Source organism: Sarcophilus harrisii, chromosome 5, assembly GCF_902635505.1.
Source record: "Sarcophilus harrisii chromosome 5, mSarHar1.11, whole genome shotgun sequence".
Classification (NCBI taxonomy): domain Eukaryota; kingdom Metazoa; phylum Chordata; class Mammalia; order Dasyuromorphia; family Dasyuridae; genus Sarcophilus; species Sarcophilus harrisii.
The window spans coordinates 11,921,296-11,938,092 of NC_045430.1; the positions used below are offsets into that span (position 1 = coordinate 11,921,296).

The 16,797-nt window shown below is 46.1% G+C and overlaps 1 protein-coding gene across 1 annotated transcript in view; it reads right to left on the minus strand.

The window, feature by feature from the left end:
* Positions 1–8,982, minus strand: part of CACNA1I (calcium voltage-gated channel subunit alpha1 I) — a 145,318-nt gene extending 136,336 nt beyond the window's left edge. Inside the window, exons 1-2 of the mRNA XM_031940123.1 lie at positions 8,839–8,982; positions 7,642–7,775 (exon numbers count right to left, since the gene is read on the minus strand). Of these exons, the coding sequence (XP_031795983.1) occupies positions 7,642–7,775; positions 8,839–8,931 (227 nt within the window). The 5' untranslated portion in view covers positions 8,932–8,982. The remainder of the gene's footprint in view (positions 1–7,641; positions 7,776–8,838) is intronic.
* Positions 8,983–16,797: the final 7,815 nt, after the last annotated feature.

Genomic DNA, 16,797 nt, shown 5'->3' on the forward strand with positions numbered 1-16,797 from the left:
TTAGTATATATTTCAGTGCGTGCACACCTGTCACATCCCCTGAGAGATATAAGAGAACAGGGACCCTTTGGGTTTGTGTTCGCTTCTCCAGCTATGGGCACAGTGTCTGGTGCAGCAAGCACTCAGAAAAGTCTGCTGCTGCACTGATTCTAAGGAACTTTAGCCTGAATCTCCAGCTAGTGCTCTTTGCCAATGAACCATCTGCTGAAAAGGAGATCAGGGCGCTGTCCACCCTCGGTGGTGCTGGAGCAATCGAGGAAATCAAGAAAAGACAGGAACCAAAAATAACAGTCCCTAGGGTCTTCTGCCTCCCACCCCTTTGGCTCCTGAGCAGAGCTTCTATGAAGTGTCTGTTACACCAGGAAAGTGCTTGATGAGCAACTCAGGACAGGCAGAAAGCTGCCAGGAGGAAGAGGTATCAGTGAGCAGAGGATTGGAGACAAGGGACCTGGGCTCAAATCACAGCTTTGCCATTCCTATCTAGAGGGCATTCTCCTCTCAGAGCCTCATTTCCTTTTCTATAAAATGAGAGGCCTGGGCTGTACTGCTCTGGAGGTCCCTCTTAGCTTTCAGTCCATGATGCTAAGAGGCTGGGGAGGGGAGCCAGTTAGGACCCCAGGTATTGCTGCTGCTTTCTATAAAGTAGCTTCCCCACAACTCTGTGAGATAGGGAGTGCAAGGACTGTTATCTTCAAGTAATACATGAGCAAAATGAGTGACCTTCTCAGAGGTGTTAAAGGCAGGAATAGACAAGGTAGGCTACTCCTCAATATGCAGAGTCAGACAAACGAGAGGGGGGAGAAAGGGAGGGAGAGGAAGAGAGAAATGGATAGAAGGATAGATGGATAGATAAATGAATACATGGATTGGTGGGTGGATCCATGAATGGGTATACAAATGGATATATGGATGGATAGACAGATAGAGAAACATGGATGTATATAGATAGATGGGTAGATGGATACATGGATGGTACATGGATGGATAGATGGGTAGATGGATAAATATAGACAGATGGATAGACAAATGAATATATGAGTTGGTGGATGAATCCTTGAATTGATGTACAGCTAGATAAATGAATTGATGGATAGAGAGAGAGAGAAATATGGATGTAGATAGATGGATAAATGAGAGGATGGATAGATTGATGAATAGACAGACAGATAGATGATCAATAGATAAATAAATAGATAGAAAGGAAGAGATAGAAAGATAGATGGCTAGATACATGGATACGTTAGTGGATAGATAGAGAGAGGATGATAAATGTGTGTGTAAACATATATATTATGTGTGTATACATATACATAAACACACAAAGTGTGTTAGAATTTACACAAAGTAAATGCAAGGAAATTTATGGAGGAGGCACTTATATCTTGGGGAGAATTAGGAAAGTCATCCTGAAGGAGATAGTATCTGAGCTAAGCCTTTAAAAAAAAACAAAAAACAAAAAAAAAACAGGAATTCTAAGAAAACAGATATAGAGGGGAATACATTTCAGGGACAACCAAGTGCAAAATTTGAAGGAAGAATAGGATATTTGTCATATGGTGAGCCCCCTCCCCCCAACGTATTCAAGTGGAAGCAGTCAGGGATGTTGTAGCTAATATTCTTGAATGGGACTATACTGGATGGACTCAGTGGTCTAAACTCTAATTTTCAGGGAGTCTATGGATTGGGATGGGGGTGCTTGGGGGTGGGACATGGCCGACGGGAAAGGAAAAAAGCATTCTGGGAATCATCAGTTCCTGTTGCCCAGGAAACAGCACATTGACCACTGAATCAACAGAATCCTGGAGGCCTCTGTGGCATGCCAGGTGTGAGGGGGAGGGGAGATTAAAGGAAAGCAGAAAGGGGGAGTAGGAAAGGGGGAGCTGGGATAAAGAAAGGCAGTGCTTTTGAACGGAAAGAGCAAGGCCCAGAGAGTCTCCAAGAAGATTGGGGTGAAGAGCAGAAAGTGGCAGCTGGGAAGGACAGAGAGATCCCCTGTTTGGAAGAACAGGGGACAAGATGAGGTTCTTGGCCAATGACTATTTCTTTGTCAGATACCCTGCGAGATGATGGAGAAGAGAAAGATGGAGATTCCCACACCCTGCCTCGATGTTCCCCTTTCTCTCCGAAGCTTCCCCTTGGGCTCTTCTCCTGTGCTCCAGAGGGGACCTGCACGGCTCTGGGGCTGTTCCCACCACCCTCCCTTGGCAAAGCTCTAGCAGAAGAACACAATGAGAACAACTACTCCTATTCCTAAAACATCTCACATGGGCCTCTCCACCCAATTCTCCGAACCCCCTGAGGTGGGCACAAAGAGCACCAGCCCTGAGCCTCTCCTCCTTGCCAGCTGGGTAACCTTGGCGCCTCTTGCCAGCGATCAGACTCTCACTACTGCTCCAGCTTTTCCTCACACCAATTTTCTTCATGGATGCTCCAGCTGTCACATTTGACTAACTCATTGGCCCCAGAATACCTCCTGGGCCAGGTGGTACAGCCAACATGGAGCCTGCTGAGGCAGTGGGCCTGCCCTCCCATGGGTAAAGGCTCCAGGCACCTAGGACTTGGAGGTGTCAGAGGGAGAGACCAGCAGCAGAGGGTGGAAAGTACAGGAACTGTGGCTCACATCACCTGGAATCCTCTGACACTAGCTTGTGACCTTGGGCAAGGCACTTCCTCAGAGAGGACCTCTGAGATCATGAGCCTATAATCCTATGAGTCAAATGACCTCCCTCCCTTGGCAAGCCTCCCTTCCCTAAGCCTCAGTTTCCCCATCTGTAAAGTAGCCTGCCTTCTCCCATCTTGTGAGAAATGAGATGATGAGTAAAGAGCGTCGAGTCCTCCATGAGCATCAGCTCTCCTCATTGCCCTCTCCAGCTCCCAGGAAGCAGAGGGCCAGCTCAGGCAGAGGCAGGGAGACCGCCAAGAAGGGCATCCAACAGATACTCAGCAGAACTCATCTGCCCACATGGGCCGGGCAGGGGGGCATCAGCTCTGACCATGAGCACCCACTCAGCAAGCTGAAGTAACTGCACGGACGGATGCTCAACGCTGAGTTTCTAACAGAGGGAAGGAGGACAATGAGCTAGACTGCATGTGTCATGTTCCCTCCACTGCGGTAGTTGAATAGGTTAAAAGGGAATTCAAAAATGTTAACAAAATAAATGAAATATAATAGACCCTAGATAATGTTAATGTGGGAAGGCTTCCTGGAGGAAATGACTCTTGAGATGGGACTTATCACTGGAGCGTATCTTGAAGGGACAGAATTTCCAAGGACCCCGTAACCACAGGGTGTCACTCTGGAAATCTGTAACTTGTTGTGTGCTCTTGGTATTGGAAGGGACCTTGGTTGGTCCACATGATCCAACCGCCATCCCTGATTCTAAAAATAAGAAAGTGGGCTGGCTCAGGGAGTGTCCCCAGGTCCTCGGGTGCTACTCTTTCTACTTCCTTGAATTTAAAACCAAAAAACGAAATTCAGACTATTTGTAAACAAACAAACAAAAATAAAAACAAAAACAAAAAAACAGTAATACACATACACATCTATCCAGTAGTCAGACTTCTGCCAACTCATTTCTTGGGAACCAAGCCATGCCATCATGAATTGCCCTTTGAGGCCTCAGTTTCCCCACCAAAAACAAGAAAAGGGCTAGCCCCTAGTCTTCTGCTTCTATATCAAGCAAATGGGTTCTGTGACCTACAGCAGTCCCTTGCCTCTCTGAGATCTTACTTTCCTCTCTGTAAAAGGAAGGAGTGGAAGCAGGTGACACTAAAGTCCCTTCCCGCTCTGACATTCTATGTTTATGACTAATGATGAAGTGAGATGCTTTTCTTTTCTTCGAAGGCCTGGTGAGCCAGTGCCAGGCACCCAGCAGGCATTCAAGGAAGGCTTTCAGATGAAGGCAAAATCATTGATGAGTGATCCTTATAAATAAATCATCTGCCTGGGAGGCCAGCTTCTGCCAACTAGCCCAGCACAGGGCACACTCGGGATCTTCCAAGGGTACATGCAAGAACAAGTGGGGACCTGTCCAGTCTCAGCCGAGCCAGTCTTGGAGCCTCCCAACAAATGGAATAAGCACCTACTATGTGCTAGCACTTGTGCTGGATGCTGGACATCCAAAGATAAAACAAAGCCTGCCCCTCAAGGAACTGGGAGATAGATAGATAGACAGACAGACAGAATGATAGATAGATGGACAGACAGACAGATAGGTAAGTAGGTAAATAGATTGAAGAGACAGACAGACAGATGGATAGATAGATAGATGGATGGATAGAATGATAGACAGACAGACAGGTAGATGAAAGAGAAAGACAGACAACATAAACAGAAAGACAGACAGATGGAAGATAGATGGACAGATAGAACTGGACCTTTGAGTGAAAGGGACCTGAGTTCAAAGCCCACCTCAGATTATTTAACAGTTACTAGCTGTGTAACTCTTGACACGTCACCTAATCCCAATTGCCTTACCAAAAAGAAAAAAAAAAGGCATGGGAGCAAGATTCTTCTGTTCATTAGAGAGAGAGAGAGAGAGAGAGAGAGAGAGAGAGAGAGAGCGCAATCAGTGCAATATGTAATGGGGGAAGGGAGCACTAGTTCCTTGTCACAGGATGTGGGTTCAAATCCTGATCCTACTTAGTACCTATAGACCCAAAGTCTAACCAGGGCCCAATCACCTTCACTCTTGCAATAAGAATCTTCTAATGGGAAGAGGGGGGATCTTTCCTTAACTTAGTACCTAGCTATTTTCCTAAATTGAAGTCAATGCCCTCCCTAAATTCCAATGGCTCCCTGTTCCCTCAGGGATAGCCCTAGGCTTCGGAGCCCCACCATTCCAGCTCTTTGCCCCTTCGCTCCTAGCTAAGCTGCTCCTCCCTCATGGCCCTCCATCCACCATCTCTGCCTCTGCCCGTATTAGCTCCTGAATCTGAAAGACTCTTCTTCCTCATCCTCACTTCTTAGTCTCCCCACTTCTTCCTCCAAGCCCCAGCTCCACTCCCACCTTCCCTCCTGAGGTTACCTTCCATCTACTCTCTTTCTTCTGCATCCCTGATTATACACGTGTTGTTTCCCCACTAACCTAGGAGCTTCTGGAGGGCAGAAACCATGTTTAGCCTTTCTTTGTACCCCTAATGCTCGGCACAAAATAACCACCCAACAACCGCTCACTTGCTGACTGACTAACTCTCTTTGCTCCAGCTTCCCCATATGTAAAATGACAGAACCATCCTACATTATTTTCCAAGTCCCATCTCAATGTTTGGAGGTTTTTTTAGCTAAAAAAGAAAGATCAGGAAAACAGCTCGAACAAAGCCCATGTGCTTTTCTCCATAGGAGAGGGGCAGAGTCTCTTATATAGAAAATGCAGCCCATTTCATTCTCTGGTTCCTCTAGCAACCTTCAGTCCCCTAACTTACAATACACTGTAGATTAAAGGCGCCGAGAGAAGCTGCTTGCTTGCCAGAATCCTATCCGAAGCAGCGAGCGCTGACAGCTGATGGCTAAGGAGGAGGCAGAAGAAACCTCAACAATAATAAAAACCCAGCAGGGAGGAGCCATTCAGTTTAGCCACAAATGGATGTACAAAGACCTTACCCAGTTGTGCTGGTCAATAACTCAGATACAGCTGTGCTAGTCAGCAGCTCCAACAGCCTGGGAAGAGTCACTGTATTAAGTTCTCCTGACATTCAGAACAAGGATTCTGAATCACCAAGGAAAGGTTAAAGTCTATATTCTGTATAATCTGTCTACTAAGGCAGGGAAGTGAGTAAATATTTTTTAAAGATTTCTATAAATCATGAGTAAAATTCTAAATGTTTCTTCATTCAATGCCTTGGTTATTATGAAGTTTTGCTCACATGGGATACCTCATGCCCCTGAGAAGCCGGATCAATAACCTCATGCTACAACGGAGCTTTTGACCGGCGTGGACCTACTGTCCAAAAGATCACGTGCCTTGGAGCCAGCTGCTTCGCTTAACTGTGTGACTTTGAAGCACTCTGGACCTCAGTGAAACAACCGTCCTAGTTTGGAACTGAATTATCTCGGAGGGGTCCCTTCCAACTGTGACTGACATTCTGTGGGTCGGCGGGAGGCAGGGGAAGAGAGAGCTCTGGCTGGTACCAGATGAGAAGGAGTCACAATTCTATAACCCTTTAAGATTTAGAGTGTGTGCGCTTCCTTTAGAAAAGAGCACACAAAGAGGGTGATTCCCATTTTTCATAGGAATAAACAGAGGTTAAGTGATCAGCCCAAGGTCATGTAGGTAGTCGTTTAACTTGGGTCTCCTGATTCCGAACCCTTTTGAACTAATGTAAGTAGATTCTCAATTAGGACAAATCAAAAATAATCAAAACTCACATATATTCTGACAAGACCAAAATGGAAACCTTCTGGATCTCACTAACAGAATCTCAGAGTGGGAAGGGACTCAGATATCCCTCTCCCACTTACAACTACTTGTGTGACCTTACACAAGTCACTTCTCTTCCCTGGGTCTCAGTTTCCTCATCTGTAAAAGTACTAGAAGACTGCCGAGGTCTTCTCCAGCTCAGAACTGGGATCTCCTCTACAAAATCTATAACAAATATTGGAAGATCTCCAATGAGGGAGAGCTCACCACTCAGCAGACAGGGATTGACTCTGGGGTAGCTCTGAGAGTTAGGAAGCTTTGCCCAATACATGATTCTGCCTTCCAGGTCCAAGAAGAACCAGGCTAACGTCTCCCCCATGTGACCACCCATCAAGGGCTTGAAGACATCTCAGATCCATGGTAAGCAGTAGCTTCTCTACAGGTTGACGTATTCAAACAGAATACTTGAGTTTCCTTTCTTCTGCTTCTATATTCTCTCCAGTCTGTGTTCTTCCTCAAATGTATTATTGGGAATGGACCCAAATCCTCAAGATGAGGGATGATAAGGAAAGACAAGAACAGAATTCTCAGCTCCATCGTTTTGGACTCCCGAGTCTTCTCATTTGTTCTAAGATCAAATTCATTCACCAGACTTTATGATCAATAAACAAGTTCATACTGAACATGTGGTCCATTAGGACTCTCCTCTCCCCTCCCTACTCTCTGTCTCTATCTCTCTGATTCCCAGCAATCAGGATTAAATCACTTGCCCGCAGTCACATAGCTAGTGCCTAAGGACAAACTGGACTCAGATACTCCTGCCCACAGGGCCATTGTTTATTCATTGCACCATCCAGCTGCCCGATCTCTTTTTCACAAAGATGTCATCTCCCTATCACGTATCTGGGCTGGATTGGACCAGCTCAGCCTTGGAACGGGATTGATAAAAGTCCTTGTGATACAATCTACACAATAAATGGTTGAAACTTTGTGACCGAGTCCCTCCATCACATCCCTCATTTTAGGGCACCGACTACCCTAATAATATTGTTACACCTAAAGTTGTACTTTTTTGGAACCAACTAACGCTTGTAGGCTCTATTCCCCTCTCCACACTGCCACGGGTGAAGGACCAGATGTCCTCATCGGTCTCTGATCGTTTCATGGTTGCCGAGAAAGGGTGAGGATCAATTACCCACAAGGCCCCTGGCCAGCCTTCCTCCCCCTTCCAGCCCCAGCCACCATCGCTGTCCAGGCAGAGACCACAAGGCTTGAGACCTACCCGGCCATCACAATGAAGAAATCCAGTCGGTTCCAGGTGTCCCCCAGGTAACACTTCCTGCCGAAAATCCCCAGGGCCACCATCTTCAGCACCATCTCCATGGCAAAGAAGATGAAGATGAAGTCATCAAAAACCTGCAGGGGGTGAAGGGGGGAGGGAGGAGACAAGAAGGGCAGAGGTATGAGCAAAGGTCAGGGCAGTCTCAGATTGAGAGATGGAGAATGGGGGGGACTGGGAGGCCCCTAGGAGTGGGAGCCAGGGCGACCGTACCCGCCCTCCTCTTGCCTGTGTAGGGTCCAGGTCCTGGGCTTCCCTCCCCATGGGCTGTGCTCAGTCTGACCATCCACGCTTCTGCCTCTTACTGAAACATTCCTTCCCTGCCCCCATTTCCTACCCATTCTGGGGCTCCAGCACTAGTCATTAGACCGGCACAAAGGGCCTGCCTCACAGGGTCCTGCAGCCTGCCGTTCTCTCTCCTCTAAGAGGGCAGGGACCTCTTATCTCTGTGTACCCCCAGTAATAACTCCAGGACCCAAAAGTGCTTGGGGAGGAGGAAGGTAGATTGGGCGGCCTCTGAAGTCCCCTGCAGACCAAAATCTCTAATTCTATGATCCTGCTTGTTTGATTTGGAGCCTCAGTTTCTCCAACTGTAAAGTGAGAAGTTTCTTGCAGCTCCAAATCTAAGATCCCAGTATCTATTGTATGATCTAGCTCTTAGTCTGTGCACATAGTAGGTGCTTATTAACTCTTGAATTAGTTTGTATACAGCTAGAGAAGGGATGGATTTTCCTAATTCCTTTATTGATGTCCCACATAGCAGAGGTCTGTTGTACAGCTATGTCCAACAATTCGTTGGGGACCCAGTGTGGGGTTCTCTTGGGAAAGATACCGAAGAGCTTCTCCAGCTCATTTACAGAGGAGAAACTGAGGCAAATAGTGTGAAGTGACTTACACAAGATCACACAGCTAGTACATGTCTGAGGCTGGATTTGAACTCAGGTATTGCTCACTCTAGGTCATTAAGCCACCTAGTGGAGCTCTTTAAATATAAGTGGGTGATGAGGAAGTGGACTTATCTCTCCCCAACGACCCCTCCCATAAGGCCTAGTTTCCCTGTGCAGGTGGGACATTCATGCTACATCCTGGTTATGTGGACCAGCACCCAGGGATCAAGTGGGCCCGGGAGACCAACCTTACCTGCAGGATCTTGCAGCGGTCAGACAGACAATCCATGTCCTCACATGGCTGGTACATGCCCAGGGTGACACAGTTGAGGAGAATCACCAACATGCTGACACACTCGAACCAAGTGCAGGGCAGAGGGCGCAACGTCAAGGAAGACACAGATGGAATGGACCCTTGGACATGACAGTTCTCCCTCTCCCCTCCCCACCCAGGATGTGGGAGTCCCCCGGTCCCACCCCCTCCTCAGTCTAAATACTCACGTAGCCCACATCCCTAAGATTAGAACCACTGAAACTGGGAAGCAGTTGGGCGGAAATTAGATTTAGACAAGCATCTTATATCATTTACTAAAATGAGCTCCACGTGTCTATACGGCCTAAAGATAAAAAGTTATATAATAAAAATTAAAGAGAACAAAAACATACACTTTTCATAATGATGGAAAATAAGTGATAAAGTTGATTCTGAGAGACAAGAAAGACAGTTTTAATTAGACATAATTAAAAGCCTCTAAGAACAGAATCAAAGCAGATAGCATCAGAAAAATACTGGGGCAAAATTTGAATCAAATCACGCAGATAAAAGATTGATATTCAAGAAATGCAGGGAGCTGACATAAATACATGTGATGGGGAGCCATTCTCTGATGCAGAAATTGTCAAAGCATGTGAATGTTTTTCAAAAGAATTATATATTATAAATGATTATATGAAAACATTTCAATTAACTAATTAAAAAATACCGACAGAAAAAAAAGGCTTTGTGATTCTTGGAGCATAAGATCTGAAAGACAGATGAGCTTTAGAAATCATCTAGTCCTGCATCCTCATTTTTAAAAAGTGGGAAAGGAAGGTCAGAGAGGGCAAGCGATTTGCCTGATGTCACACAGTACTAAAATACTACTACTACTACTATTACAACTCCTACTACTATTACTGCTCCTACTACTACTACTGCTACTATTACAACTATTACTACTACTACTACTACTGCTACTATTACAACTACTACTACTACTACTACTACTACTACTACTGCTGCTGCTGCTGCTGCTATTGCTACTATTACAACTATTACTACTACTACTACTACCAAATTACTTTGCGTAGTATTTTTCCATCATTTTGACTCTCGGATTTTCTTGGCAGGGATACTGGAGGGATTTACCATTTCCCTCTGTACCTTATTTAACAGATGAGGAAACTGAGGCAAACAGGGTAAAGTGACTTGTCCAGGGTCACAAAGCTAGCTAATGAGTGTCTGAGGTCAGATTTGAATGCACATCCTCCTGACTCCAGGACTAGCGGCCCATAGTAGTAAGGAGGAGCATAGATTTCAAATGAGAAAGTACCTTTAAGAAGGCTAACTCAACTCATGCGCTCATTTTACAGATAAGGAAGTTCCACACAAGACAAGTTCTCCACAGTGAAGAGAGAAATCCTTTCATGGAGAAAGGATTTGAACCCAGAACCTCTGACACCAGAACAATCAGTGGAACTTGAAATCAGTGGAACTCCCCCTTGCACTGAGCTGAACTAATGCCTCTGTGCCCATCCCTAGGTGCACACATTTTAAAAGCCCATCGTGCCAACTATTTCTATCTATTTTTCTTCACTGATACTCCTCTGCTTTGGGGCATGTGGGAGAGTTCAGTCGGCCTTCAGGGCTAACTTGCTACATGCTTCTCCCATTTGTAAAATGTAGAGAAGCTGGACACAAGAGAGCCTTCCCTCAGTCTTCTCCAGCCCTAAAGGCCCAGAGTCAATGGCCATGCTCTTTGTGGGGCCCTCACCACCACAGGAATCCTCCAAGCCCTTCCCTGCCTCCACTCTCCCGGCCCTGGGAGGACAAGAGTCCTGGTCAGACCCCAGATTTAGGAAGAGGCTCAGCAACAAGAGGAGTGAGTGTTCCCAGAGGAGGGAGACTTGGATTCTTAAGTCTTGTCTTCTGCCTTTTCCAGCTCTCCTATAGAAACTGTTTTATATCAAGGTAGCTTGAGGGAACTGAGCTTGAGGGAAGAGACAGAGAGGAGGACATTGGGATAGAATAAAGACAACTCTGGCCTTGGGGGAGGAAAGGCCTGCTTCTAAAGCCCGACTCTTTCATTCCATGCTGTGTCTTATCTTAGACAAGTCATTTTCATTTCTTTGAGTCTTGGTTTTCTCATCTATAAAATGGGGATGATGGTGTCCATAAGTAGTGACGATGATGCTGATTGATGGCGGTGGGGATGCTGATAAATGGGGATGGTGAGAAATAATGCCTACTTCAAGGAGTGATGGAGGGACAGAGGAGGAAATGGAAAGGAGAAAATGTCATGTAATTTCATGTAATTGTAAGTTCATGTAATTATTGGGATGCAATCACCAGCTTCAAATATTGAGTGAGCTACACGGCCCCTTTTCTGGATCTCTTTTCCCCCTCTGCAAAATGAGAGGAAGGACTAGATAATCTCCAAGGTAGCTCCTAGCTCTTGGATGGTCTGTATTTGGTGTCTGAGCAATGCTGCTTGTGTAGTCTCAAGATCCGAGTTCTAATCCCAACTATATGATTTCAAGCAAATCATTTCTCCTTCTCTGGGCCTCAATTTACAGGAGAGAATCTGTGTGTGTGTGTGTGTGTGTGTGTGGCGGGGAGGAGGAGGAGAGTTGGACTAGATGCCCTGTGTCTTGCCTCTCTGTGGGCCTCTTGTCCCAGTCTCTTTTTGTCTCCCTATCTCTCTGTATCTTTGGGTATTTCTGGATCATTTCTGAATTCTCTCTGCTTCTCTCTATGATGTGTGTTTTTTTTCTGTGTTTTTCTGTTTCTCCCTCTCTTTCTCTGTGTCTCTTTCTCTCTCTCTTTCTCTGTCTCTATCTGTGACTCTATCTCCTTTTCTGTCTCTGTCTCTATCTGCCTCTCTCCTTCTCTGTGTCTATTTCTCTCTCTCTTTGTCTCTTTCTCTGTGACTCTGTTTTCTGTCTCTGTCTCTCTTTCTCTATCTCTATCTCTGTCTCTCCTTCTCTGTGTCTCTTTCTCTCTCTATCTCTCTGTCTTTGTCTCTCCTCCCTGTGTGTGTGTCTCTCTCTGTGTATTTATATCTGTCTCCTTCTCTGTCTCTGTCTCTTTATCTGTTTCTGTCATTTTATCTGGGTCTGTCTTTCTGTCTCCCTCCCTCCCTCCCTCAGTCTTCCTTGATCCCTTTGTTCCCCCCTGCCTCTGGCCTCCTCACTCTTCCCTCCTTTTCCTCTTCCTGCTTGGTCTGAGAGCATCACCAAAGTCAAAGGCAGCTCAAAGGCACTGCAGGCCAGCTCCGGCTAATCTTGAGTCCAGGGGTCCAGAGCAGGGATGAGGAAGGGCCAAGGAGAATGAGCCCAGAGTGATGAGGGGTGCCAGTAGCCAAGCCCTGAGCTCCCATCCAAGTGTGTCTCCTGCAGCCTGGAGCCTGCCAGCCTCGGGAGCTCACTCTCTTGCTCTGTTTTCCCATGAGCACTAACTCCCCCCATCCCCTCTGTATTGGACACTATTCACCTCAGTATTCCACAGCCAGGAGCTAATTAAATACGATATAAACATTTCCCTTTATTACACAGGGAAGACTGGTGCCTTAACTTTGCCAAAAAGCCTTCCCTGAACCAGACTGGGCGTGCTTCCATGCTGCTGTAAGGGGACCCGGGTAGCTGACGCGGCCGAGCTTCTGTTATCAGTGATCGCTCAAAGAAGCCTGGCCTCCCCTAGAAAATCAGGTAAGAACTTGCTTAAAGGAGGACCACTTTAAGTGGATCCACAGTCATTTATGAAGTACCTACTGTGTGCCAGGCACTGTGCCAAACACGAGGGTACAGGACGAAAGTTATAGGTCCCTGGATATACTCAATGGAGACAACGAGCACTGACCAAGCACCTACTGTGTGCTTGTTACTCTTACTGGAGTAACCTTAGCCAAGACCAGCCTTTGTCCTCATGGGGGAAAAGAGTTCAAGGCAAATAATTATAATAGATAATAATAACAAGCACAGTGGAGAAGTTGAGGGAAGTTGATGTTAACCAAAGGAATCAAAGAAGATTTCCTGGAGAAAGTAGCATTGGAGCCAGGCTTTAAAGGGTGGTGAGGGTTCAAAGGGCGGCATGTCAGAACCAGGTTGAACCGAGTTCCCCTGGATGCCAGGCCACTCAACCACTCTAAAACAAGGGAACCCATATGGGAAAGTAGAATCATGGTCAGGAATCCAAACCTCCTCTTTTATAGTTGGGAAACTGAGGCACAAACTAGGGTTAGAGCAATTAAATCACGGTCACACAGTCTGCAAATGTCTGAGATGGGATTCAAACACAGGTTCTCGAGCGAGGTGCCAGACTGAGAGTCAGGGGGCCTCATCTTCCTGAGTTCAAATCCAGCTCCCCACACCCACTAGCTATGGGATCTTAGGCAAGTTATTTCACTCTGTTTACCTTATTTTCCTTATTTATAAAAATGACTCAGAGAGGAAATGGCAAACCAAGAAAATCCCAAATGGAGTCGGAGGAGTTGGAAATGACTGAACAACAATAAAAGCTCTAATTCAGGAACCCCAAACTGCCCTTCAGTTCCAATGGGTTCCTATATGATGCTCTATGAGCTTCTCATTTCTAAGGCCCTTCCAGCTCTGGCGTTCTGGGTCTATAGTGCAAGGTCCCTCTCTGCTCTGACGTTCTCTGCTGACATTCTAGGATTCAGAGCTCTGGGGATGACGCAATTGCAATTTCTCAGCAGCATGCTGTCCATAAGAATGGGTCTGACTGCCAGGCAGGGATCCAGCCCTTAGCCACTGGGAAGGCCATTAGGACATCGAGGGTCACAAGTGAGAGGTTTTCCCCAAACCCCATTCTGCAGAGGAGGAAACTGAGGGCAGCTGGTCAGGACTGCCTCGTGGGAAGGATCCCTCCACTGGGTTGGGAGGAAGGCCTAGGATGACTCCAAAGGGCCCTTGCAACTCCAGTCTTGCTGACTTCTTTATTCTCTGGAGTAACATCACATCTGACTTCAAGATTTCCAGAAAGATCTCAGAGCCTTTACTTAGAATTTGTTCTCATTTGTTCTCAGATCTTAGAGAGTATCCAAAACTCCTCACCCCATTTTATAGATTAGAAAACTGAGGCTCAGAATGAGAAGTCTTTCTCCAGGTCATATAGCAAGCCAGTGGCAGTACTGGAATGATAACCCACCCATGATCAAGGTTTCTGTTTTCACCCCAGTTACCATCATTACTGAACAATGGGAGGAGGAACTCTTGCTCCTTTCTGTCCTCAAATTTCTCAAGTCTTTCACATCAACCCAGAATCATGAAAGGTCTAAAGTTTACATTTAAATCTCAGCTTCTGTCCCATACTGTCTATGATCTTGGACAAGTCACAGCAATTTAGGGAGCACCCAGACAAGTTGCTATAAGTTGTAAAGAAAGTGCCAATCGACATTGGCTCAGTCTCTATCCTCCCCATCTTTGACAAAATCTAACAATAGCTGCACCATTGTAAGGTCTGCAAAGGAGAGAGGAGGAAGGAAAGAAGGAAGGAAGAAAGGAGAGAGAAAGTAGGGAGAAAAGAAGGAAGGAAGGAAGGAAGGAAGGAAGGAAGGAAGGAAGGAAGGAAGGAAGGAAGGAAGGAAGGAAGGAAGGAAGGAAGGAGAGGAAGGAAGGAAAGAAAAAATGAGGGAGGAGAGAGGAAAGGAGGGAGGGAGGAAGGACCCATGGAGCTTGGTCCTTAAGGAGCTCAGGTTCTAGAAGATGGACATGGTCAAAGCAGCCCATGCTAAGGCACATAGACTGAGTTCACAACCAACCAGGAGACATCTGGCTGAAATAGAGAATGGGGCAAGCAGAGTTCACTGAGCTAGGAAAACGATCTTTGAGGCCCCTCTCAGGCCTCGATTAGTGTCTTGGAATCTGATGATGGCCTGAGAATAAATCTTCTTTTGTGTTTTAAAAGGTCCCATGATCTGGAGTTTCCTGAAAGAGTCCCTAGATCCTTTGCTCCCATCCTACAACTCTACCAGCAACCATGGTGAGGCCCTAGTTTACCATGGAAATCCCTCCCAAGGATCCACAGCCCTCCTCCTGCCCCATTTCCAGGCCCTCCTCTTCCTTGCCTTTAGATTCCCTCCTAGTTTCTTGAATTAACTCCTATCCCCCTCCCATAATTTCCCTCTCCTTCTCTCCATCCCTTCCCCTTCAGCCTCTTTCCTCCTCCCCAACTTGTCACAAGCCAGTGATTAATTTTGAAAGCTGCCAAAGCCCTTTGTAGAATCTGCATCAGGCAGACACTAGTTTCATTATTAATTAACTTCTCTGAAGTTCAAACATTCTAATTACAAATGAACTTTTCTCCTTCTTACCTCCTCTTTTCTCCCCTCCCTTCTCTCTCTCTCTCTGCTCTCTGTCTCCCTCTCTGTGTGTGTGTCTCTCTCTGTGCTCTGTGTGTGTGTGTGTGTGTGTGGGTCTCTCTGCTCTCTGTCTCTCTGTCTCTCCATCACTCTCTGTCTCTCTGTCTCTATCTCTCCCTTCTCTCCTTGTCTCTGTCTCTGCTTGTGTCTTTCTGTCTCTCTTTTCCTCTGTCAGTCTCCCTTTCCTCTTCTCTTTCTCCTCTGCCTTCTCTCTCATTCTTTTCCTCCTGTTTTCTTCTTTCTTTTCATCCTTTCACCCGTCTTCTCTCTATGTTCCCCTCCTCTTTATTATTACCAGCATGGGAGTCATTTCAGAATCATCAACTCTCTTTGGATGGTCAGACACCCACTGATCAGAGCAAAGAGCAGAATCAACCCCCCGGAAGATGAGAAGACACTATGTACAACTCCACCAGCTCCTACCTAACCTACTTACATGAAATAGAAGCCTGAGAACTGACTGGCACTCTAGGATTTGACATTCGAGGGAGGGATAAAATTTCCTCCCAGCCCTGAGAGCGATCTGAACTAATGCAATCTTGGAACAAGGAGAAGACGTATCACATCTGGGAAGTTTCCAAAAGATACGGAACATCCAAGAGAACCCACAGAGAGGAATAGAAAAATGACGTTCCCAACCCCTCCTGGAGCCTAATAAACACTATTGGGAAGTGTTGATAGCATCGGCACAACAACCAAGGGAAGAAACCAGGAGGAACCAAAGGCCAGGCTTCTGGGAGGAGGAGATGGGGACAGAGAGGAGGATCAAGGTTGGTCACTGAGTTTCTGCAGCATCTCAGAACAGCATCTCAGGCTGAGGTCATCGTATCCTCCTCTTCAAAGGGAAGTTCCCCAAAGTTGTCTGCTCTTTCCTCAACTTCCCCTACCTGTGTCTGTCTGATAACATGCACTGTGTTAAATAAACCCTGCCTGGATATTTTGCTCCTATCTTTTTGTTGAGGGTATTTTTGCCTACCCCTGCCCTAGGCACTTAGGATAGGGGGCAGGAACCAAAGCATGAGATATGGTCTCATTTCCTCAAACTGCTCATGGGAAAGGGAAGACAGGACACAGTTGGGTAAAAAGCTTTAAAAAGCAGATCACGGTTCACAACAAGCAGCAGTATATGTCACTAGGGCCCAATGGGTGAGATGGACAGTCAGTGCTGAAGGAGTTCTGAGTGCAAGATAAAGATGATCAGAGGAAAAGGTGGGCCTAAAGCAGGCTCCTGAAGGCTGAGGAAATATGGATGAGATAGTCATTCTATACTGAATGAACACTTTATCTATAATAGCTGCACTCAACCAGTTTCCTGAGAGTCTTTCCAGAATATACTTAGATGCTGGATTTGAATCATGGTATGGCTTGTGGGTTGACTTTGTGCAACTCACTCCCCATTTCCTCAGTTTCTCATCTTGTTGGCCGGGCATCTGTTTGGATAAGCTATAGGTCTCTCAAATCCTAGAACAACTAGAGTGCTAGGTCTGGAGTCAAGAAAACTCTTCATGAATTCAAATCCAACTTTAGATACTGAGTAGTTACTGTATAACCCTGAGAAAGTCACTTAGTTCTTT